The 25909-nt window shown below is 40.5% G+C and overlaps 1 protein-coding gene across 2 annotated transcripts in view; it reads right to left on the bottom strand.

The window, feature by feature from the left end:
* The window catches only part of TPST1 (tyrosylprotein sulfotransferase 1), a 109531-nt gene that overhangs the window by 67830 nt on the left and 15792 nt on the right, over positions 1-25909 (bottom strand). For both annotated transcript variants that reach the window (XM_047779938.1, XM_047779939.1), the window contains exon 2: positions 10519-11464. In XM_047779938.1, coding sequence (XP_047635894.1) covers positions 10519-11363 — 845 coding nt within the window. In that variant the 5' untranslated portion in view covers positions 11364-11464. The remainder of the gene's footprint in view (positions 1-10518; positions 11465-25909) is intronic.

The following is a 25909-nucleotide window of genomic DNA, read 5'->3' on the forward strand; positions in this document are numbered from 1 at the left end:
GGATCCTTAACCCACTGAGCGAGGCCAGGGATGGAACCCCCAACCTCATGGTTCCTAGTTGGATTGGTTAACCACTGAGCCACAACAGGAACTCCGAAAAAATAAAAGTCTTAAAAAAAGAAGACATCTTAAAATGTACAAAAAACCAGAGTTCCTGTTGTGGCGCAGTGGTTAACGAATCCAACTAGGAACCATGAGGTTGCGGGTTCGGTTACTGCCCTTGCTCAGTGGTTAACAAATCCGATTAGGAACCATGAGGTTGCGGGTTCGGTCACTGCCCTTGCTCAGTGGGTTAAGGATCCGGCGTTGCCGTGAGCTGTGGTGTAGGTTGCAGACGAGGCTCGGATCCCGTGTTGCTGTGGCTGTGGCGTAGGCCGGGAGCTACAGCTCCGATTCGACCCCTAGCCTGGGAAACTCCATATGCCGAGGGAGCAGCCCTAGAAAAGGAAAAAAAAAAAAAAAACACCAAAAAACCCAAATGTTCATCAATATTATAAATGTATAAATAATTATATGTATTATTATTATATCACAGAATAGCACTGTGGCAATAAAAGCAAATTGAAAACAGGTATACAACTCAGATAAATCTCAAGATAACATTAAGCAAAACAAAAACAAACAAAAACCCAAAAATGGACAGAAGATACAGACTATGATCCCACTTATGTAAAGGTCACAAACAGGTAAACTAAACAAACAAAAATGGGGTAAAAACATGACAATCACAAAAGATCAGGAATCACTATCAAATAGTTTCAAATATTGCTATTGTAGGTCTAAAATTCCCAACTTGCCATGTCTGTTTCCCCATCAGAGTTGTTCAAAGCAGGTGCCCATTTTGCTTCACTAGTTAAACAAAAATTCATGACTATCTCTACCCTAAACAAGCTTATGGAGAATGAATGTGTGATAAAAGCCTATGAAGCACTTGGTACTGTGCTAGGTGTTTTACACTCACTGCATGTTTTTCCTTTTAGACAGAGCATAAGCATTTAATAATTAAAAAAATAACATACTGTAAGTACCATTTATGCCAGGTGCTGTGCTAAAGGCTTTAGAGTAATGTGAATTTAATCCTTGCAATTTTGAAGTAAATACTATTACTACCATCCCAATGGGTACTAATATTATCACCCTGCTAATAATAATAAAGCTAGGAGGTAACATTTTTGACCCCTTACTAATGTCAGACACCAGGCTAAAGCTTTATAATCAATCTATTTCAATCCTCAGGACAAACCCATAACGTAGGTATCATCCCTCATGGATAGTACTTCCATTGCCAATTCCAGGATAAGAAAACTAAGGGGGAGGATGAGGTAAATAACAAGAAGCAAAATCTAGTAACTCAAGGTCATAATAAGTAATAATAATAAAGGATAGAGTTAGGATGTGAATCTTTGTCTGACTCTTGTCTGTCTGCCTGTGTTAAGCCACTTTCACACTCATTTTATTTAACATTCATAAGCCCTGTAAAGAAAATATAATATAGGAGTTAAGAGCACAGATTCTGAAAGATGTGAACCCATAACCTCGCTCTATTATGTTTCAATTGTGAAATGAGTATAAGCTCCTCTGTAATATAAAACGGAGGCTTTTTTTTTTTCGTTTTATGGCTGCACCTGTGGCACATGGAAGTTCCAGGCCAGGGGTCCGAATCAGAGCTGAAACTGCTGGCCTACGCCACAGCCACAGCAACACCAGATCCAAGCCATATCTGCAACCTACACTACAGCTTGCAATAACGCCAGACCCTTAACCCAGTAAGTGAGGCCAGGGATTGAACCTGCATCCTCATGGATACTCAGTTGGGTTTTTAACCCACCGGGCCACAATGGGAACCCCTAAAATGGAGTTTTTTTCAAAGTACCTATGGTTAAGTGTGAAAGGGTGGCTATGAAAATTAAATGAGATAAGGCATGCAAAGAACTTAACACAGTGCCTGGCACACAACAAATACTGATTAAATACTGGATGATATTACCATAGTCATTATCACCATCTTCTCCATTTTACTGATTGAAAAAAATGGAGACAAAGAGGGGGACAGTAGTTTATCCACTATTACAAAACCAGTTAGTGTCAGTGAAAGAATTTTAAACACAGGTCTAACCAGCTTTAATGTCTGAACTCTTTTCCATTTGCGAAGACATCTTAAAAAGGTGCAGGAAGCACAACCTGGACAGAGGGAGATCTTCCTTAGGGAAGGGAGACTCAAGCTGAATGCTGAAATACAGCGTGAGCTGATCAGATGAAGAAGTGAAAAATGGAGTTCTCTTGTGGCACAGTGGTTTAAAGATAAAGTGATTTCACTGCAGTGGCTTGCGTTGGGGCTGTGGCCTAGGAACTTCCAAATGCTACAGGTACAGCCAAAAAAAAAAAAAAGTGAGGAAAACACTGCAGACAGGGGGAGCAATACGCAACACATCCCAGAGAGTGAGAAACAAAAATTTAGAGTCTGCAAGTGAAGCAAACATAAGCAGCATGATTTTGAACAGTGGTTCTTAAAGTCAAATCTCCAGACAAGGAACATAGCACCACCTAGGAAGCTGCCACAAATGCAAATTATTGGGCCTACACCAGATCTGAATCAGAAACTCTGGGTCTTTTAAAAAGTCCTTTAGGTGACTCTAATGTATGACTGATGTTTGAGAAGATGATTTTGAGCAATGATGGAATGCAATGGTGTTTTTCAAAAATAATGAAATCATCCTTCATCAGTCAGGTAATTCAGAAAAGGGAGAGGACCATAATACCTGGATAGGAACTAGCTATAATACCTACAATGTGCTTAGTTTTTCTTCGATAGCAGTTAATTTTACAGGTTATCCTACTTACAGATCAAATCTGCCCTATGCTTCATCTTAGAAGAACATTCGCAAACAGGCTTACATTTGAAATCTTACAAAAAAGTTTTTGCATCAGAAGAATCTTCTAACTTTTCTACCCTGAAAGGTCAAACTTATACCTACTAAAACTAAGTATCTTTGGAACTATTATAGGGCTAACCTCTTAAAAATGTATCATTTCTAGGAGTTCCTTGGTGGCCTAGTGGTTAAGGATTCAGCATTTTCCCACAGCCACACAGGATCCAAGCCACATCTACGACCTACATCACAGCTCATGGCAACACCAGATCCTTAACCCACTGACCAAATTCGTTTCCACTGAGCCACAATGGGAACTCCCTGCCTGGTTTTATTTTACTTCATGTTTAAAAAATGCTATTAGGGAGTTCCTGTTGCGGCTCAGTGGTAATGAACCCAACTAGCATCCGTGAGGATGCGCACTTGAACCCTGGCCCTGTTCAGTGGGTTGAGGATCTGGCATTGCCATAGGCTGTGGTGTAGATTGCAGACACGGCTCGGATCTGGCATTGTTGTGGCTGTGATGTAGGCTGGCAGCTGCAGCTCCGATCTGACGCCTAGCCTGGGAACTTCCATATGCCACGGGTGCAGCCCTAAAAGAGGGGGGAAAAGAGTTATTAGCTATGAAACAAAGGCTACATTTTGGGCTCAGGTGGGACTGAGCTTGGATGACTTCCACTATATAGCAGGAGGGAAGGCCTTTCAATTCAGGGATATTAGGTCCCAGCAGTTCCCTAGGTCCTTCTGTGCCCCTAGGTTGGGCCAGAAGTCACACCACAAGAAGCTCTCATTTCTATTCCACTTCTCTTTGGACACTGTAGGAGTGGAGTTAGACATTACTCTGCTACAGTTACTCCTAGTATTATCTCTTAATGGCTCATTTGGCTAAGGAAGGAAAAGACATTCTAGATAGTCATGGAAGAACCACAACACTCCAACTATGAATGAGTCCTCCAAGGAGCACAATATTCTATGAGTCAAAATAGAATGCTCTTCCTTTTATCTGGGAGCATGCTCCACAGGCAGGATTTAGCAATGCTTGGAAACATTTTTGGTTGCCACTACTTGGTAGGAGAGCATATGGTTGCTACTGGTATCTACTGAGTAGAGGCCAGGGATGCTGCTAAACATCCCACAATGAACAGGGCACCATCCCCCCCACCCCCGTCCAACAAAGAATTACCTGGCCCAGAATGTCAATACTGCCAAGGTTGAGAATGTCGCTTTATTTCTCAGTTTGACACTACAGTATCCAGGAAGGCCTTCCTGAACAGCCCAGACTGGGTTAGGTACCTCTTCTTAGCTTCCCATAGCGCTTAGTTAGCACTGTATCATATAGCAATTTATGTCTTCGTTAGATCATGGATACCTTTAGGGCAGAGACTTTTGGACTTTGGCTGGCACACAGTAGGTACTCAGTAAAGTAGCAGAGGCTGCTATCTGCCTATCCTAATATCTATTCCTTTCCCTAAAACAAACATTAACTCTCAGGTGGACACATGGTCACTACATCCCTCAGCCTTTTATTTATGGCCCTAAGACTAAGTTACAGCCAGTGCAACACAAGAAGGGCTACCTGGAAACTTCTAGCAAATGTCCTTAAAAAAACAATAAATGCCCCTGCTTATATGCCTACCCGGCTGCTCAGGACACAAATGATATATCTGGAACGCTAGCTTAGCCCATGGGGATGATGTGCCTTGGTCTGCCTTCTTTTATGTAACAGCCACTATTTTGTTTAAAAGCACTGTTACCTTGGATCTCTATCTTTTGCAAAGACACATAATCTAAATCAATAAATGAGCTAATACTCAACTTCTTTTTGCCATCAATTGCTATGTTCTTCAAGAAAAGTGCGAGCTGAACTTTATATTAATTTATATTCTTGTTCCGCTTATTTTTCACTGAAACACTCTGAAATACAATTTTCCTCTACTGTTTTCCTTTTACAACCTAATTTGCTGTCAGTTGTATCCCTTGTTTATTCAATTACCCTTCTCCAGCTAAGGGTTCTCAGCTACTTATCTTTTCCATTTTACTTGTTAAAGCTGCATAGCGATTTCCATAAATTCAAAAGCATTTCTCTTAGATAATATCTGATTAACAACTAAATATATAGATACATTTACTGTTTTCATAAAAGATCAGTAATCCAATTGCTCTATGATAATTTCAGGCAGAAAAACATAATATTTATAAAAACCTTCTGGGATATTTTAACCTGAGCTCACAGAGCTCAGGTAATTTGCATGCTATTAATTTTACAAACTGTAGAAGTGATCCAAATTTGCATAAATATAGCCTGTCTTTCTTTTAACTTGCTCATCATATTCTTGTTATCCTTTCATTTCAAAAATCTTTCACGTAGACATTTTGTTATCTTTCTCTGGTAATCCCGTAAGGCATAAAATTTTTAAATTTCCAAACTAAATTCCACTTTGGAAACTGAAAAAAAAAATTCTAAATTTAATAAATAACTATTCTACTCCCTCAAAAGTATCTCCATCTCTGGAGTTCCTGTTGTGGCACAGTGGAAATGAATCCAACCATTATCCATGAGGATGCAGGTTCGATCCTGGCTTCACTCAGCGCGTCAGGGATCCGGCATTGCCATGAGCTGTGGTGTAGGTCAGAGACGTGCCTCGGATCCCATGTTGCTATGGCTGTGGTATAGGCTAGCAGCTACAGCTCCAATAAGACCCCTAGTCTGGGAACTTCCATATGCCTCGGGTGAGACCCTAAAAAAACAAACAAACAAACAAACAAAAAAAAACTCCATCTCCAAAAATTTTTTTGCATTATTTTCACCAATTTTTTTTAATCTCTGTTTGCTCTGGATCTGACTTCTAGGTTTTTTCCTCTGATTTACACTTACTAGAATATTCAGAGTGTCATCTACCATGTTCTAATTTGTCCTCTTATACTTAACCACTGCTACTATATTTTTAATTCTAGCCTACTTGTGTATAATAATTGTATATCCTTTTTCTGCTCAAGGAGTAGATAATTTTTATCTGATTTATAATTGTTACCTTGTACTTGTTCTGTTTAAGGGTTACTATTATATAACTGTTTTGGTTATTTGGTTTTGTTCTTTTGACCACTAAACTTAATTATTAATCCAGGGTTATCTTTTTTTTTTTTTTTTTTGTCTTTTTGCCATTTCTTGGGCCGCTCCCGCGGCATATGGAGTCTCCCAGGCTCGGGGTCTAATCGGAGCTGTAGCTGCCAGCCTACGCCAGAGCCACAGCAATGCTAGATCCGAGCCGTGTCTGCGACCTACACCACAGCTCAGGGCAACGCCGGATCCTTAACCCACTGAGCAAGGCCAGGGATCGAACCCGTGTCCTCATGAATGTTAGTCAGATTCATTTCCGCTGAACCATGACGGGAACCCCCGTATTCTTTTTTGGAGCCATCATATTCAAGACTATGACTTGGCTTAGTACGGAGTTGAGTAATATGATTGAATTACTAAAACTGAACCTAAGCACTCAAAACATAAACGTTATAATGTCAGTCACTGGGGAAACTGGCACGTTACTGGACTTGAATGACTACCTAAAAATGTCAAGGATGACTATTATACCTAAAAGCCTATAGCTGTACCTAAATGCAGAACTAAAGCTAAACTATCAGCCAATCAGAGCAATCTGTTTTCATCCCTTCTCTACTCATTAAATATTGTGTTTTTATTTTCAATTATCTTTTAGGTTTAGCTTATAAACACTAGTCTCCAATGAAGACTCCCTGGACTATCCCAGAATGAAAGTATGCTTTCTTCTAACAAATTCTTTGATAGAAGAACCCTTACATAAGTTAGCAGGTGGTTACCCTGCACCTCCTACTCTTCTGTAACTGGAACTGACCAGGGAAGCAAGAGTTGAACTGAAAATAAGTGGAAATTCCTAAGCTAAGCAGAGCAAAGGAAAGCTTAACCGTCAAAGTTAAAATGATAAGGCAGGCAGAACTGTGAGGGCCTTTCTTAGTGCTACTGTCAACAACTTCTGCATCCCAAGCCATCTGGTGATAGCCTCAAGCCTTCGGGGCTACCTAAACATTTTCAGTATTTTTGTACTAAATAATACTAAAATAAGTACTAAAGTACCTATTTTAAACAATTTTCCCAAAATAAAAATGTTTATAGGAAGGCAAAAGCACACGGGATAATTGGGCTACGAATTCCTGTGGTAATGACTGTTAAGCAACATGTAATATTTACAGCTTGGTACTTAGTAATGGAATAAGTTTGCACGTTTCTACCTTATCCCCCAATTACATTTTTTTTTTCTTTTCAGGCCGTCCTGCAGCATATGGAAGTTTCTGGGCCAGGGATCAGATCCAAGCCACAGCTGTGACCTATGCCACAGCTGAAGCAACACTGGATCCTTTAACCCACTGTGCCAGGCCAGGGATCAAACCTGCATCCTGGTGCTGCAGGGATGCCGCTGATCCCACTGGGCCACAGCAGGAACTCCCCCCAATTAGCTCTTTTTAAGAGCAGAACTCAGTCCTAAAAGAAGCAGTATAGTCTAGATTAGACTTGCCTCAACCAAAGTAGCTCTGCTCTTATTCATTTTGTACTGGAATTCTGGTTTTTTTTGGGGGGAGGGGGTGGACCCATGGCATATGTAAGTTTCCAGGCTAGGGGTCAAATTGGAGCTGTAGCTGCCCACCACAGCCACAGCCACAGCCACGCCAGATTCAAGCCACATCTGCGACCTATATCAGGTCACAGCAATGCCAGATCCCCAACCCACTGAGTGAGGCCAGGGACTGAACCCATGTCCCCGACACTAGTTGGGTTTCGTTACCACGGTGCCACTCCTCCACTGGAATTCTAGGTATGACTTTGTTTCAAAAAGGAGTTTAAATATTATTTTGTTTTTAAATTTAAAAAATACTTGTGCCCCATTAAAATTAAAAGAACTGACAATATGAAGTGCTGACAAAGATGTGAAGCAACTGGAACAATTCATTTATAGAGCAGTCATATGTGAGAGGTACAGCCATACATGAATGGTATAAACATCCTGGAAAGCTGGACGTATTTGCTAAAAATATTTAGAAATACATATAGAGACACCTTATAATCCATCAGTTCTACTCATTGATATATACTCAAGAGAAACGAAAGTTTATGTCCACCAAAGGTTATATATGAGAATGCTCTCAGCAGCTTTACCCATAATACCCCAAAGCTGGAAACACCAAATGTCAATCAATGAAAGAACGGATCAATAGTGTTATAGTTACATGTTAGGATATTACATAGTAATTTAAAAGAATGAACTATTGCTATATATAATGTTACGGGTGAATCTAAATGTTAAATGAAAAAAATCCAGGCACAAGATAGTAAACATACATGATTGCATTTATATGAAGCTCAAAAACAAGCAAGCCATTGTTTTTGTTTGTTTTTTTCTTTTTACAGCCACACCTGCAGCATATGGACATCCGTGGGCCAGAGGTCGAACTGGAGCTGCAGCTGCAGCCTAAGTCAAGACCACAGCAATAACAGATCCAAGTCGCATCTACAACCTGCACACCTATGGCAACAAGAGATCCTTAACCCACTGAGCAAAGCCAGGGATCAAACCCGCATCCTCACAGAGAGAACATCAGGTCCCTAAGCTGCTAAGCCACAATGGGAACTCCCAAGACAATGTTTTTGAACTTCATATGCAACTTCATATCTGATGGTTACTTTTGGGTTAAGGAGGCTATTGACTGAGAAAGAACATAAAGGAACCTCCTGAGTGCTGGTAATTTTTTACATCTTTATATAGATGCTGAGTACATAAATGTAAGGAGATGTAAACATTCATCAAATTGCGCACTGAATATTTGAGCATTTACTAAATATGTTATACCTTAATTTTTTACAACTCATATAGTGGCAAGAGTCTTGGAATAAGCATTGTAACTTCTAGTTGTCGTTATGCCATATGTGATTCTTGACAAAGCACAAAACCTCACTGGGTCTCCATTCCGTATACTACATGCTAAGTAAGGTCTCTTTCTCTTCTAAAATTCACTAATTTGAAATTTCTAGGAATTTCCTTGGTCTTCATGTTTGCAAAATTACCTTTTCCTAATTTCCACAGAAATATACTTAAGCATATCTCTAATCCTTACTTGGAGAAATCAGGGGTCGGGGGGTGCTAATAGGCTTAGTTATCTTAATAGATGGAACTAGCATCAGCACTTCTGGGCCAACATACAATCGTATAGGGTAAAATGCTTACCTAGGAATACAGGTGACTAGAAACTACTTATGGTCTATTACTTGGAAAGAACAATAAACTGTGATGACAGTAGCTAAAGCTGTAATTCTCTTTGAATCAATAAAAATCAGCCAGAGAGATAGAAGTGATAATATCTGATAATTTATAATAACTGAAACCTAGCTGCAGAAAAACAGCTGTTCCTTTCAATTATCTATGCAAGGAATCAATATTTACTGTTTAAGTTCTATACTTTGAAAAAAATCAAGAAAACATTTGTTGATGGGGCAAACAGAGCATACATACAAAATACATTGTATTTTCCTTTTTTACAGAGGATATATATTATTTTTATAAATGAAAAGATAGAAAATAAAATAAAATAAAGTCATAGCCAACTTTTCTTCGTGAGGAGATGCTACCTGAATTTCACAGTAGTTTCCATTTTTATATCCTTATTCTAGATATAAATCATCAAGTCAGGTTGTTAGATCAAATCAGGCCACCCTAGCCATCACTTCATGAGAAAGGAAGAAAAATGCAATGATTTTATAAGTATTTGAATCCATAGTTCTCACATGGATTAAGCTTTCAAATTCTGGAGATTCTCTAACCTTTTACAAAAATCAAGAGAAGATGTATCAATCAGATGACAAAAGAAGCACTACATGTAATAAAATGCCCTGAAAAAAAGCCTAGCTCATTTAGACCAAAGCACAGATGGCCTTGCCATCTAAATCTGAGTAAATAATTTTGATCTTTCTGCCTCAGTCTTCCTACTTGCAAAATGAAGGGATTGAGTTAGATAATTTTAACCTTTACTTTTCTCCATCAATAAAATCTCCTAAATGCTTGGAATTCACTACATACTCACCAACACAGTAGATGCTTTTCCTCATACTGACCTTAATCACAAAAGCCAACTACTCTTATTAACAAAAATATACAGAAATTAGATATTAGAAGTCACTAAAATTTAATGATGAACATGAAAGCCTGAGGTCCATGAAAAAGGCCCTTCACTGCTCTAAACTGGGTTTGCCTCAATCAAATAAAAAGGACAATTCATAAAGTTTAAAACGAATTAAATAAATGAAAGGGTCTGTAATGAACTGGCTAGAGAATTAAAAAAAAAAAACGAAAAAAACACCTCACTGATGAAGCTGCATCTATTGCAGAAAAGGTATACAGTTTTCATATGCTTATATACAATATCTATACACACATACACACACATACATTCTGTGCCTGCAGCATGCAGAAGTTCCTGGGCCAGGCATCAAACCCACACCACAGCAGTGACTTGAGCCACAGCAGTGAGAACACTGGATCCTTAACCCACTGAGCCACCAGGGAACTCCACACACATCTTTATCAGCTGAATATAGGGTCAAGTAAAAAACAAAATATCTACTCACTTTGACAGAGATACTCCCCCAGCTTTCCCAATCATCTCTTCATGGTGTAATACTGAGTGGTTCCAAGGAATCTGGAGGAACTTTAAGAGTGTTCTCATCCACCGTTCAGGATGTAAGACAAGTTGTTCATAGTGAACTAACATGCATTTTTTATAGCCAACCTCCATACACTGGTTATACATGGTCTCTATGGCACGATTCCACTTGGTCAAACAGTCCCTGTAGCTGTTCAGGTCAAACCCAGCTATAGTAACTTTTCGAGAAATCATTGAATGTACTGACGCCCGGCCATCTCGGACCATGAGGAGAAATTTGGCATTGGGGAACAACCTAGCAAGGTAAGTTAAGGATTTCAGGGCAAAGGGATCTTTATTACATAAATAAGGGGCTGGCTCCCCATGCTTAACAATGATTTCGAGTAAGAAGGCCTGCATGGCAGAATCCAGCACTTCATCGGTGACACCAGCCTCATCCAAGCGTATTTTCTCTTTACTCGACCGTGACCACATCTGCTTCAGAGCCAGGATTCGAGGAATGACCCTGGTTTCCTCTCCACAGCGAATATCAGGGTGTGCATCTAGCATGGCCCTCATGAGTGTGGTTCCACTCCGAGGCACACCTCCAATAAATATTAAAGGCATATCTTTGTGATAGGCAAAGGTTTTATTGGCTTTGATGTCCAGGACAGTTGGCACAGTGGTCTTTGCGCTCTCCAATCTGAGGGGCTGGCTGCGTTCCTCTATTCGGTGATGGCATTCCATGGCGTGTTGGCCCAAGTAAAATACAGTCACAGAACTAATCACCAGACATGCCAATAGTAAGTTCTGCTTCAGTTTTCCAACCATCTTGATTTGGTAATCTTGCTACTAAACAGATATTTTGCTCCAAAGGATTTTCAGAAAATGTTCAGGCCATGGAGATTCTACTTCATAAAGACGATCAACATCTGACAGGAAAAGGAAAAAGTTATTGTATCATCACGTTAAGATTATTTACAAATTAATTTACATTTTAGCTGGAAAGAAGCTGAAGCAGTCTTAGATGCACTGATATGCTTAGAATGTAAGTGTATATAAATGCAAGCAAAAATAAACCAACATTTCTAATCAGAAACAGTTTTTTTTGTTTTTGTTTTGTTTTGTTTTTTTAGGGTCATACCCATGGCATATGGACGTTCCCAGGCTAGGGGCTAAATCGGCTCTACAGCTGCCAGCCTACACCACAGCCACAGCAACGCAGGATCCTTAACCCACTGAGCGAGGCCAGGGTTATTAAAACCACATCCTCATGGATACTACTTGGGGTCGTTACCGCTGAGCCTCTAAAGGAACTCCAGAGACAGCTTTTCTTAATGTAACAATTCTGAAGCTATATATCTTGCACAGAATGGAAAAACAAAATTATTTCTATAGTGAGTCAAGCAAATATTTAATATGCTCAAGAATGTTTAGAACCTAACCAAAGGTTCGTCCCTAGTATTCAGAGTTTTCTATCTTCAAAAAGTTACTATCTCCACATTCTCCTATAAAGAGAAGTTACAGAAGAAATATACAACCTCCAAATGTTTAACACAGATTCAGTTTATTTATCCAGTAAATTATTTATTTAGGTACTACAGTCCAGATACTTGGGCTTGGCTAAGGATAAACTTTGAAAAGGACAGCAATACAGTGACCCCTGCTCTCAGGAAACAAAGTCTCATGGGCAGAAAGTTATACAAACAATAACAGGTGCTTTGTGCCTTCGCAGAAATAAGCAAAGGAGACAATGGGAGTATAATGAAAAGGCACATAGTCTATCTTAGGAAGCTATAAAAGCCTTACAGAAGATAAGGAGGAGTATTCTAAGCAACAGAAACTGGTGTGCAAAAGCACAATGGCATGGCAGAACACAGCATAATTAGGTTACAAGAAGTAGTTCAGGAGAGCAGTTGTATAGGGTACAAAGAAAACTGTCTCTATGATCTAGCCTTCAGAGGAACAGATTCAGGGTGGAAGCCAGAAGTGAGGCACTCTGTGCTATAGGAAAACTGACAGAACAGGCCTTCAGATAGTTAAAATTTCATGTAAGGATTTTTATGGGCCCAAATTATTACATCTTCTCACATCTAGAAAAACAAAAATCATTAGCAGTGGCATCTGCACTGGCCATTAGAGAGACAAGGCAGAATGGAGTACCTGTGGGTCAGACATCCAAGGTAATACTAGGAAATATTATGGTAGTAATTTTAAACAAGTCTTCGTATTGCTAAGAACTTAAGGTTTATGCACCCTGTCAGACTTGATGCCACCAGCTGTCCTCAAAGCAGCATCAGCTGGGAGTTCCCCTTGTGGCACAGCAGAAATGAATCCATGAGGTTGCAAGTTCAATCCCTGGCCTCACTCAGTGGGTTAAGGATCTGGCGTTGCTGTGGTGTAGGCTGCAGATGTGGCTCGGATCCTGCATTTCAGTGGCTGTGGCCGGCAGCTGTGACTCTGATTAGATCCCTAGCCTGGAACCTCCATATGCCATGGGTACGGCCCTAAAGAGCAACAAACAAACAAACAATCAAAGGAGCATCAGCTGGCAACTCAACCCAAGGTTTCCTCTTATAACAACACAAATGAGACAACATGTATAATGACCAACAGCTCATGTTAATTATGTGTTAATACCACATCAAATGTTAAAACCTACTTAGATTAACTACACTCCTCCTTCAACAGTACCAGTATCAACCTATAATCCCAAACCTCTGTTTAATACTACTATTCTTTTCTTCCTGTCTTCTATAGTAGGAACCTACCATGCCCAGCCACCCAGTACTCGTCATCATCGTCCTTAGCCAGCAGGAAGTAGCTACAAAACAGCAGCCGGTCGCCCCACCCCATAAAACAAAAAGCTGGAATGATAGGTTCCCAGGAGGATGGAGACAGACCCCCAACCCCCAAATGTGGCTGTTCACCCTGAAGACCTGCTGTTGACAACCTCTCCCAAAATGTGGATGCTCAAGTCCAGCAGCGAGTAACAACGGCATGCAGAAAACAACCGCCAGGATAGATTAAGCTCCTACAAGGGTTAACGGCCCTCTGTCGCGGGACTCACCCCCCTACCTACCCCTTCTTTCCCTTCCTTCATCTTTCCCTTCCTTCATCGTTCCTGCCACAAGTTCCCGCCATGAACTCCATCCAGCCACAGATTCCTGCCACAGATCCTTTATAAGCCTAGCGCCTCCTCACAGTCAGAGCTGGCACCACTGAGCTCAGCACGTCCCCCTCTGATGCCTTAATAAATCTTTTTTGCTTTACTAAAAAAAAAAAAAAAAAAATTGGACAGAGCATTCTAAACTGAAGGTACACTATGACCAGAGACACAGACGTATAAAAGCAGGGGCAGGGGCACATATATAAAACATACATACTATGTATACGTAAATTTACCCTGAATCTTCAGAGGGCAAGTGTGATGCTGAATTTTATCTGTCAACCTGGCGAGGCTATGGTGCCTTGTTTGGTCAAACACCAGTCTAAATGTTGCTGTGAAGGTATTTTTTAAGAAGTGATTAACAATTAAATCAACAGACTTTGAGTAAGGCAGATTACCCTCCAAAACATAGATAAGCCTCATGCAACAACTGAAGTCGTTAAGAGAAAAGACAGGTTTCTTGAAGAAAAAGGGATTCTCCTTGAGACTGCAACACTGAAGCCCTGCCTGAGTTTCCAGCCAACTGCCCTGAGGAGTTTGGGGTTTTTTGAAATTTTTTATGTTTTTGGTCTTTTTAGGGTTACACCTGAGGCACATGGGAGTTCCCAGGCTAGGGGTCGAATAGGAGGTGCAGCAGCCAGCCTACAACACAGCCACAGCAATGTTGTGGGTTAACAATCCAGCATTGCTGCAAGCTGCAGCACTGGTCACAGATGTGGCTTGGATCCAGCACTGTGACAGTGGTATAGGCCAGCAGCTGCAGCTCAGATTCAACCCACTAGTCCGGGAACTTCTCCACAGAGGCAGCAGCAAAAAGGAAAAAAAAAGAAAAAAAAAAGAGAGAGGAGTACTGATACGTGTTGCAATTGGGCTGAACCTTGAAAATTTTATGCTAATTATGCTGAATTATGCAACTCAGATCACATATTGTACATTTCCATTTACAATAAATGGAAAAGGCAAATCTGTAGAGAAAGAAAAATTAGCAGTTGGCTGGGGCTAAGGGGAAAAGGAAGATGGAAGCAACAAACATGTATTTCTATTTGTGATGAAAAAAAAATTTTTTTTTTGTCTTTTTTTGTTTTTTTTTTTGGTCATACATGTGGCATATGGAGGTTCCCAGGCTAGGGGTCTAATTGGAACTGTAGCTGCCAGCCTGTGCCACAGCCACAGCAACGCCAGATTCAAGCCATGTCTGTGACCTACACCACAGCTCATGGCAACGCCAGATCCTTAACCCACTGAGCAAGGCCAGGGATCAAATCCACAACCTCATGGTTCCTAGTGGGATTCGTTTCCGCTGTGCCACAACAGGAACTCCGTGATCAAAATGTTCTAAACTCTGGTTGTGGGAAATTTTATGGTTTGTGGATTACATCCCAACAATACTGTTTTGTTTTGTTTTTTTGTCACACCCATGGCATGTGCAAGTTCCCAGGCAAGGGATTGAACCCTCGCCACAGCAGTGATCTGAGCTGCTGCAGTGACAATGCTGGACCCCTAATCTGCTATGTCACAAGCGAACTCCTCAATAACACCGGTTTTTAAAAAAACTACTACACACTTATTAGGATGGCTACAATGAAAAATGCTGACAGAAAATAGCAAGTGCTATCAAGGATGAGGATAGCTGGCTCTCACACATTGTTGGGGATGCACAACGGTACATCCACTCTGGAAAAGAGTTTGGTAGATTCTTTTTTTTATTATTCTTTTTTTTTTTTTTTAACTTCTAGGGCCGAACCTGCAGCATATGGAAGTTACAAGACCAGGGGTTGAATCAGAGCTGCAGCTGCCAGCCCATGCCACAGCCACAGCAACGCAGGATCCAAGCCATGTTTGTGACCTACACAACAACACCAGATCCTTAACCCACTGAGTGAGGTCAGAGAGCAAACCCACATTCTCATGGATACTAGTCGGGTTCATTACCACTGAGCCACAATGGGAACCCCCCCCCATTAATGTTCCTGATTAACATTATTTAGTGGTGACAGATTCAGTGGTGATAGGAATACATTAAGTAAATAATGGGTTTTACCAAGAAAAATAGAGAAATGATCTCCCATATTTTGCATTTTATGAACATTTAAATATAAACAAAGCAAAGCAAATTCACCTAGTGAAGCAAAGAGTGCTCTTAGGGACATAATTAACTCCAGTAATGGCTGGTTTCATTTTAGATAGTTATAGAGGAATGATTCCTCTAGTACATTCATTTGTTCAGGTGGCTGCATAATGCATACTGCATGAGAAGAGCAGTGACCACTAAGAAATCACCATGAAATTGCGAAGCTTTTTAATAAAATTTAGTACTGTATATACTTTACATTTATTTTATTTATTTTTTTGGCTGTGCCCATGGCACACAGATTTCCCAAGCCAGGGATCAAACTCATGCCACAGCAGTGACCATGCTGGATCCTTAACAGCTAGGCCACCAGGGAACTCTATACTTTACATTTAACTTGCTAACATGTGATATATGTCAGAATCCAAGAGATGACAAGTGACTCAACTTCTTTCAAAAATTACTTGTGCAACAATTTAGAATTCAATTGTACAAAAACAAGATAATTACTTCTCTGAAAACCTCCCTAAGCACTTATCAGATACAAAACAGAATTCATGGAGTGCCTGCTGTGGCTCAGCAGTAACGAACCTGACTAATATCCATGAGGATGCAGGGTCGATCCCTGGCCTTGTTCGTGGGTTAAGGATCAGGCATTGCATGAGCTGTCACAGACGTGGCTCGGATCTGGCGTTGCTGTGGCTATGGCCTAGGCTGGAGGCTATAGCTCCAATTTGACCCCTAGCCTGGGAACCTCCACATGCTGCAGGGTGCAGCCCTAGAAAAGACAAAAAAAACAAACAAAAAAAGCCAACGGAATTCACCAACAGACCTTTAAGTTACTATAGCAGCAACCAACAATATCTATTAACTTTCCATTGAAATACTTCAAATTCCCAGTGAAATACATAAAAGACAAAAACTAGAAATAAATTACTAAGTGTATTTCTTTGTGCAGAAACATACTTGTAAACCATTTAATGACTGCATAATACTTTACTGAAAGGATCTACATGTTTATTTGGCCAATTCTGTATTATTACTTACTTGTTTCAAATATTTCATGACTATAAACAACAGTGATAAGTATTCCTGTATGTACAAATATTTTGGCACACATAATTACTTTCTTACACTGAATTTTTAAAGTAAGAATTGCTAGGTCAAAGGGTGTGGGATGTACTTGATTTTAAAGCATTTAACACATATTTGATTTCTCTCTTTCTTGTGCCCTACCTCCAAATCTGAAAAAATTCTATCAGCTCTACCTTCAAAATATAGTCAGAATCCAACCACTTCTCAACACTCCCACTGCTGGATGCTCCCCCAGGTTTACTGAAAGGTATCTACCTCTTCTCCTGCCCCCTAGAGTCTATTCTCAACTCAACAGCCAAAAGGATCTTTTTAAAACCTAAAGTCAGAACATGTCATTCCTCTGCTCAAAGCCTGGTATTATTTTTCAAAATGGGCTTGAAAAGCTTTATTTTAAGACATCCAACACTAAAGCTCATGTTAAATTTCTCTTTTTCTCCTGATTTTGTCAAGAAATTTCTATAGGCACCAGAAGTGGCACTGACTGAGGCCAAGCTAATATATATCATCATCTCAAAATAGCAGCTTGTTGTTCAAAGTGAAATAACTGAAATTGTACCACCTCACATTAGAGGTTTAATAAGGACTCAAATGAAAGCAACTGCCTCTTTATTAAGGGACAGTTCAGGAGAAAAGAAAACCCTGCCATGTATCCCAGCACACTTGACAGTTGTGTCAATTTACACAGTTTATTTCAAGCACACATTTCTGTTGTATTTTCAATTACACTGTGTTTTACCCAAAGATTCTTAAGGTAAACCGTATGTTCTATCTCCCCTTCAAGATGTCTGAAAGCAAGTGAGAGTGGTCAAAGACTTGTGAGGAATACTAACAAGGAAAAGAAGAGGATTTGGCTTCCCCGGCAACATTCTCATTACTTTTCACTAAATCGGCAACATTCTCATTACTTTTCACTAAATTTGCGAAGCCTCGTTTTCTATCTTTCGATGTTTCCTAACTTGGAGAGTCACAGAACCATCGGGTATGAGTGCTAAAGGGGCCTTCAGGTCACTGGTCCAAGGCTCTCACTGTACAGATGTAGAAACTGAGGCCCAGGGAGCACACTCTCGTCACTACCTCTCTAATTTGTACCTCTTCTTCAAAGGTCACTCTTCATTTTATTGCGTATGTTTTACTTGCTCCAAAAGATTTTAAGCTGCTGAAGCTCAAAGACCTTGTCTCTGTCCTGTCCCCCCACCACGGCATGCTGAACAAAACACCAGGTCACAATGCACACTGACCCTTCGAAAAGCATCAGTTAAACTAACCAAACTGGAAAGAATATGTCTACAGAAGAAAGATGCTGTAGAGCTTGAGGTCCCTACTCGTACCTCGAAATTGATTTTTCTCCAATTCTTGAAAAGTAGCCCTGTAATTTAAGAAGAAAGAACAGCAAAAGCTTCTCTAACCACTGCCCTTATATATCTGACCACTGTGCACATGCATGTGCACACACACAGGCCTCTCTCTCCATTACCTTAAAGTCCAAATCACGGTATTTTCAGACAAGTAGTATCAATATTTTATCAACTGGGGCATTTACAGGGCTGAGGCTGAGCTAGAAAGGAACTCTAGAAAGTTCAGTCTCATTTTTATCTCCAGGAGAAAGGAAAAGTATTGAAAACACTGCAACAAACATAACTGAAAAATTACTATTAATGACTGTTTTTCCCCAGCAAGCCAAATGAAAGACTCCCAGAAATAAGGCTCTAGAAAAGAAGAGCATTCTGACATTATACTTTCATACCTAGATCTTCACAAATTTTATAAAGGTTTCTAATCAAAACCAGTGCCAGTCAACAAAAGTATGGGTACAGAGGTTGATAGTCAGCAGGCTGTGCCCAAGTCTACATGCACACACACAGCCCCAGGCACATGCACTCATGAGCACTTCTTTTATAACCAGGAAAGGAGCCATTTTCTACGTCCACAGAGATGCGGGGTAAATTTCCCAGCAAAATTATAGGAATAATTTTAATAAGCCCCTAAAAACTTTCTTTCCTTTATTAATCATTAGCTCTTTGCTTCCCATGCTTATTCAGGTCAACCAGTACAGCAAAGAGCTATAGCCAAAGCCAATTTGTCTTCTGTCTAAAGTCCAATCTATAGCTAGCTTCTTTGTTCACTTTAAGCTTTCAATTTTTTATTTTTTCTTTGTCTTTTTGGGGCTGCACCGGAGGCATATGGAGGTTCCCAGGCTAGGGGTTGAATTGGAGCTATAACTGCCGGCGTATGCCACAGCCCCCAGTAACAAGGGATCCGAGCCACATCTATGACCTACACCACAGCTCATGGCAACGCCAGATCCTTAACCCACTGAGCAAGGCCAGGGATCGAACCTGTGTCCTTATGAATACTAGTCAGATTTGTTTCTGCTCAGCCATGACGGGAACTCCTCACTTTGAGCTTTTTAACATAAGAAAAAAATAATTGTATCATGTGCTTGAACCTGCCAATTAATAAGTGCCCAGGGTTTAGTTTGAATGACAGCTTTGCCATTCAACAGAAATTTCAAATAAACCCACTGTTGTGAAATCAATCCTTTATGTCAGCTCATGGTCAGAGTACCAACATGGAAACATCTTTTTCTAGCCACACACTGGGGGCTGGTGCTAAAACTGCTGACGATAAATGGTAAGAAGACTATGGTACATACAATGACCTCTGGGAGTCTGCTGGGACTCATCTTCATAAAAGGGCAGGGTACAAGAATTTTGTTTTCCATAAACCCCACGGTCAGGGAGGAAAAGAGCTGGTCAAATACTAAGAACTGGACTTAATGCCTCAGACACAAATAGAGACAAGAACACAAGTTCAACTCAAGCATAACATTTTTAAAAGTTCAAATTAAATGAAATGATGTCTGGGAAGTGCTTTAAAAATATCTTTAGACAGGTGTGGGCAGGGAGAGGGGTTAGATATGAAATTAGATGACTATGAGTTAATAACTGCTGAAGCTAAACGATAGTTACCTGAAGGCTCAATGTAATTTTCTATTTCCGCATATGTTTGAAAATCTTCATAATAAAGAATTACATGAAATAAAATAAAAAGTTTAAATTACCAAGTTCTAACCTTCTTAGATCTATAAATCAGAGGGCTGTTGTATTCTAGATTCTTCACTTGTCTGTTTAAATCATCCATGAGAGGGAATACAAAGGAAAAAAAATCTGGGAGTTCCTGTCGTGGCTCAGTGGTAACAAACTCAACTAATATCCATAAGAATGTGGGTTTGATCCCCGGCCTCACTCAGAGGGTTAAGGATCCAGCATTGCTATGAGCTGTTGTGGTGTAGGTTGAAGACATGGCTCAAATCCTGTGTTGCTGTGGCTGTGGCGAAGGCCGGTGGCTACAGCTCTGATTCAACCCCTAGCCTGGGAACCTCTATACGCCACAGGTGTGGTCCTAAAAAGACAAACACAGAAAGAAAAAGAAAAAACAAATCTGCTCAAGTTATATACTCTCATTAAGAAATTCAATTATGCAATTTTTCCACTAACCTCTTAACTTTCAGAATTAACAGTTACCAGAATAGGAAAGGGAGAAGAAAAGATGGCATTGAGATAATGTAAAGGCAGCCTAGTATTAGTCAGAAGTCCGTGGCTTTAGTGTGAAATCTGGTTGTTGTTGTTGTTGTTTTGCTTTTTTAGGGCCACACTTGCGGCACATGGAAATTCCCAGGCTGGGGGTTGAATTGGAGCTACAGCTGCCAGCCTACACCAGTCACAGTCATGCTTTGTTGTTGTTGTTGTTTCTTTCCCACTTGTAATTGGAGTAGAAGTTACCAGAAGTAAGACTGGAGAAAAAATGGCAAAGACAGAGGAACACCTGCACGTTCTCTTCTCTTTCACAGTGCTGTTGTAACCATCAAGTGGATAACTTGGGAAAGGACTTCTAAAGAACATAGGCTTGCGGAGCCCTGCATACACTGGCTTCTGCCCCACCTCCGGTTCACCCCTTAGCATTCCTCCCGTGAAGCCTGCCCCTTTAGGACCACTCGCATCCACACCAGGCACCCGCACACCTGGCCTCTGCCCCTGCTGCCGCCTCCTGCGTCCCTTTCTCTTTTATACATGTCTCTTCAGTGTTCTTTTCCCGGCTCCCTCACCCCCAAAATCAATTCTCCCCTCTGCAACCTCAAGCATTTGTAAAAGCACATCGGTCTTCATGCTCATGCACTATATTGTGGTTAATTTACCCCACTAAACTATAAGCTCCTTTAAAGCACAAACTCAAACCCATTCACCATCCATGCAGTGGGTGCATTGTTATCAGATAAAATAAAAAGCCAGGAATTTACATATAAATAAGCAGCTAATGAAATATGCTCTCTCAAATCACCTTAAAATATCCACAGAATTATCTGAAACAAAGCAAATGATCAACAGATCATGTCAAAAATGAAACAAGGAACTTCGAAAACAAAAACAATGTAATCTTGAGGCCATGAAGAAATTTTGCAATAACAACCATTATTCCAACAGGATTTTTAAAATTGAATCTACAAAATTCATAGCAGATGGGAAAGATAACTTTTCCAAGTCTCTGAAAAGAGTCATACAGACACTAAGACATTAACCAAAAATATTTAACTGTTATGATACTAAAAGTAATCAATGGAACAAAACAGAAAGCCCCCCCCAAATAGCCTCAACTATGCATACAAATACAGTATGTTTCAAAAACAAAAACAAACATCACAGAACAGTCATGCAACATTATTTAATTTATGGTACTGGGTTCCTTCATCCACATTCCTGCACTCACCCTGCTTCCTCTATGGCCTATTTATATTCAGATGCCCTACAACTCTACTTGCAACCAAAACTTCTATGCCAAATCTCAAGACCTGACTATTCAAAAGCCAAGTTCCATTGGGCATGTCAAGTTCAAATAATACCAAATGAGATATATCTTCCCTAGTAAATTAATCCTCTTCAGGAGCTCCTGCTGTGGCACAGTGGGTTAAAAATCTGACTGCAGCAGCTCGGGTTGCTGCAGAGGTGCAGGTTCGATTGCTGGCCTGACACAGTGGATCCAGAGTTGCTGCAACTGCACCTTGGATTCAATCCCTAGCCCAGTAACTTCCATATGCTGTGGGGTAGCCATAAAATCACAGTTAAAAAAAATTTTTTTTTAAATCAAAATTCTTCAGTTTCTTCTACTGGTAAATGAACCACCTCCTGCCAAATGCACAAGCTAAAAATCTGGGAGCCTTTATGTAGTATCTTCCTTAACTTCTCCATACCTAAGTAAGCACTAAGTGGCCCCATTAAACTTTCTCACTAAAACCCCAGACAGCTGACATATTACAATAATTAGAATACTGATCTTTCCTCTTGATGAAAGTATGGTTTCTGTTAAAATATGATTTGACTATATTCAGAAAGACTGAAGCACAAAGTTCACCTCTTGTTTTTCCCTCATCTAATCCTTGCCCTTCGAATCCACCTTCTTCATTGATCAGTCTATTTCATCTGCCTCTATCATTTCACACTCACTGATGAATAAATCTGAATCATATTTTTGGTACTACCTTAGACTCACTGCAACAAATCAAAAGGTAAAGTAACGTTTCTGTCCCAGAAATATTTTACTTATGAGGAAACTGATGCTCAGAAAAAATAAACAACTCACTTAAGGCATCAATTCTTGGCAAGTTGTTGACCAAGTTGGAACCTAGGTCTGACTCTAAAATTTTTTTTTTTTTGTCTTTTTTCCTTTTCTAGGGCCACTCTTGTGGCATATGGAGGTTCTCAGGCTAGGGGTCTAATTGGAGCTGTAGCCGCTGGCCTATACCACAGCCACAGCAACTCAGGATCTGAGCCACGTCTGCAACCAACACCACAGCTCACGGCAACGCCGGATCCTTAACCCACTGAACGAGGCCAGGGATCGAACCCGAAACCTCATGCTTCCTAGTTGGATTCGTTAACCTGAGCCACGATGGGAACTCCTGACTCTAAAATTATGACGGCTATTCCAAGGAGCTTCCCAGATATTGGACTTGGCATAAACATAAAGCTGTGTATACAATAAGTATGGCACAAATGAAGTGACTTTAAGACTATCTGATATTATTATAAGACTTTTATTAGGATATGGTTTTAAAAATGTACCTAGGATTTGCCACTGTGGCACAATAGTATGAGCGGTGTCTCTGAAGCGTTGGGTCATTGGGTCACAGGTTTGATCCCTGGCCTGCCTCAGTGGGTTAAGGATCCAGCAGTGCCACAGCTGCAGCATAGGTTGCAAGTGCGGCTCAGATCTGATCCCTGGCCTGGGAACTCCATATGCTGTGGGGCTGCCAAGCAAAAAGAAAAAAAAAGTACACAGCTTTTGAATTAACATATTTCTATCATCTCAGACCTAATTAGAATGATCAAAGAGGGAGCTCCCGTTGTGGCTCAGCAGTTAATGAATCCAACTAGGAACCATGAGGTTGCAGGTTCCATCCCTGGCCTCACTCAGTGGGTCGAGGATCCAGCGTTGCTGTGAGCTGAGGTGTGAATTGCAGATGCGGCTCAGATCTGGCGTTGCTGAGGCTGTGGCACAGGCCGACGGCTACAGCTCTGATTAGACCCCTAGCCTGGGAACCTCCATGTCCCGCAGGTGCAGCCCTAAAAAAAAGACAAAAAAAAAAAGAATGATAAAAGAAAACTCTAAATCTATGCATATATTTTGCTTTATTTGCATAAATGAACAGCATGCATTTTTGCACTTTCTGCAAGCTCCTGATGATTTCATCTAGATGGGATTTAAAATGGAAAGCTAGGAGTTCCCTGGTGGCTCATGTGGCAAGAAAAAAGAAAATGAATGGAGAGCTAGATCTGGTCCTAAGAGATTATAGACATACCTGGAAGCTGAAAACTAGCATATCAAGCAGCTCTACTTCTCCTATATTTGTTTGTTTGTTTGTTTGTCTTTTTAGGGCCACACCCGTGGCATGTGGAAGTTCCCAGGCTAGGGGCTGAATCAGTACAGCTGCCAGCCTACATCACAGCCACAGCAACATGAGATCTGAGCCATGTCTGTGACCTACACCACAGCTCACAGCAACACTGGATCCTTAACCCACTGAGCACGTCCAGGGTCCTCACAGATACTAGTCAGGTTCATTACTGCTGAGCCATGATAGGAACTCCCTTTTCTCTGTTTTTTGCTGGTTTAGTTTTGCTTTAGCACAGTCACTCTCACATGTAAATAAGTTCCCACTTCTGTCAAGAGAAATTATACCTGGCTCAAAGTTACTCAGAGCTGAAATTTTGTGATCTTCTCTATAAAAAGATGAGTATCAAACCTTTGATCAGAAACTACTATTGGAGTTCCCATCATGGCTCAGTGGAAACAAATCTGACTAGCATCCATGAGGACACAGGTTCGATCCCTGGCCTCATTCAGTGGGTTAAGGATCTGGCACTGCTGTGAGCTGTGGTGTAGGTCACAGACACCGCTCGGATCCCACATTGCTGTGGCGTAGTCCAGCAGCTACAGCCCTGATTCAACCCCTAGCCTGGGAACCTCCATATACCGTGGGTACGGCCCTAAAAGGACAAAAGACAAAAAATAATAATAATAAAATAAAATAAAATAAATTACTATTATAACAATCTCTATGGAAAAAATTGAATTTTACCTTTAAAGTCTCATTTTCCTGTACTTACCAAGGACTATATAGCATAGTGTGTACAGCCACTATACTATATGTAGAGAACTGTACTGCTATTTTTCCAGAGAAGACATTTTCCTTCCAGTCCAATAATAAATTAATAAAATGTAGTTCCCAGTAACAATACCTAAAATGTGGAGCATTCTTGCTATCAAATCTTATTCTAACATTTTAATTAAATAGATGTTTACTGAGCATATAAATGAGTATGATTTATCATTTGCTGTCAAAGAACTAGCAACTTAGGGGGGGAAAGACAAGAAATTATATGTACTACGTGATGATATTAAAAGATCATAAAAAGGTAGAAAAAGAATACAAGTTTTTCTAGAAAGGATTGCATTCATGGGCTTATAACAGGCTATATGCAGAAAATATACTATAAAGAATCTTAGAAGATAAGTAGGACTCCTATTGTGAGACTGAGGAAAGAAAGAGTGGTGGTTTTTTTTTTTTTTTTTTTGGTCTTTTTGCCTTTTGAGGGCCGCTCCCGCAGCATATGGAGGTTCCCAGGCTAGGGGTAGAATCGGAGCTGTAGCCACTGGCCTACCCCAGAGCCACAGCAACGCGGGATCCGAGCCTCATCTGTGACCTACACTGCAGCTCACAGCAATGCCGGATCCTTAACCCACTGAGCCAGAGACATCCTCATGGGTGCTAGTCGAGTTCATGAACCGCTGAGCCACAACGGGAACTCCAAGAAAGAGTGTTTTGAGCAGAGAAAATAAGAAGAAGTCTCAAAGGGGAAAAGGACAGCATGTATTCAGAGAATATTAAGCAATCAGCTTAACCAAAATGCAGGGGAACAACAGTAAAGGAAACCAGAAAAACAGAAATGAATAATCTCAAAACGTAAGTAACCTAAAAAAGATGTGCTAAAATCTAATGCATGAAACTCTTCTGCTACATAAATATAAGAAAAGGCTGGAGGAAACACATCTACCAAGACAGAGTAGAGCCTCTAAAAGTCTGATCTTCCATGAAATTAACAAATACACTGGCAAAAATGGTCAAAATCAGAAATGTGAAAATTTAAAAAAGCTTGCAACAATCCAAGAACCATTTATTCATGAAAAACAGCCGACTTTCAGTAAGCACAGCAAGCTTATGGCATTTCTTCTTGCCCTATTTCCCTCTTCCCAGCTCCGTGGAAGTCTTGGAAACCAACGATCTGCAAACATGACAGCTGTGAATAACAGCATCCCAGTAGCCACTTAAGGGAGCAGAAGAGGTTAGGAGCTCCTTCCAAAATCACCAGTTCTCCAAAGAATTGTCACTATTTAACCCGTCTAGCAGCTCACTAGAAAAGCTCCATTCTCAGGGCTTATCTTTATTGGGCCTGAATCTGAGCACGCTCAGTGTGATCAGTTCTTATA

The sequence above is a fragment of the Phacochoerus africanus genome, chromosome 5 (genome assembly GCF_016906955.1).
Source record: "Phacochoerus africanus isolate WHEZ1 chromosome 5, ROS_Pafr_v1, whole genome shotgun sequence".
Classification (NCBI taxonomy): Eukaryota; Metazoa; Chordata; class Mammalia; order Artiodactyla; family Suidae; genus Phacochoerus; species Phacochoerus africanus.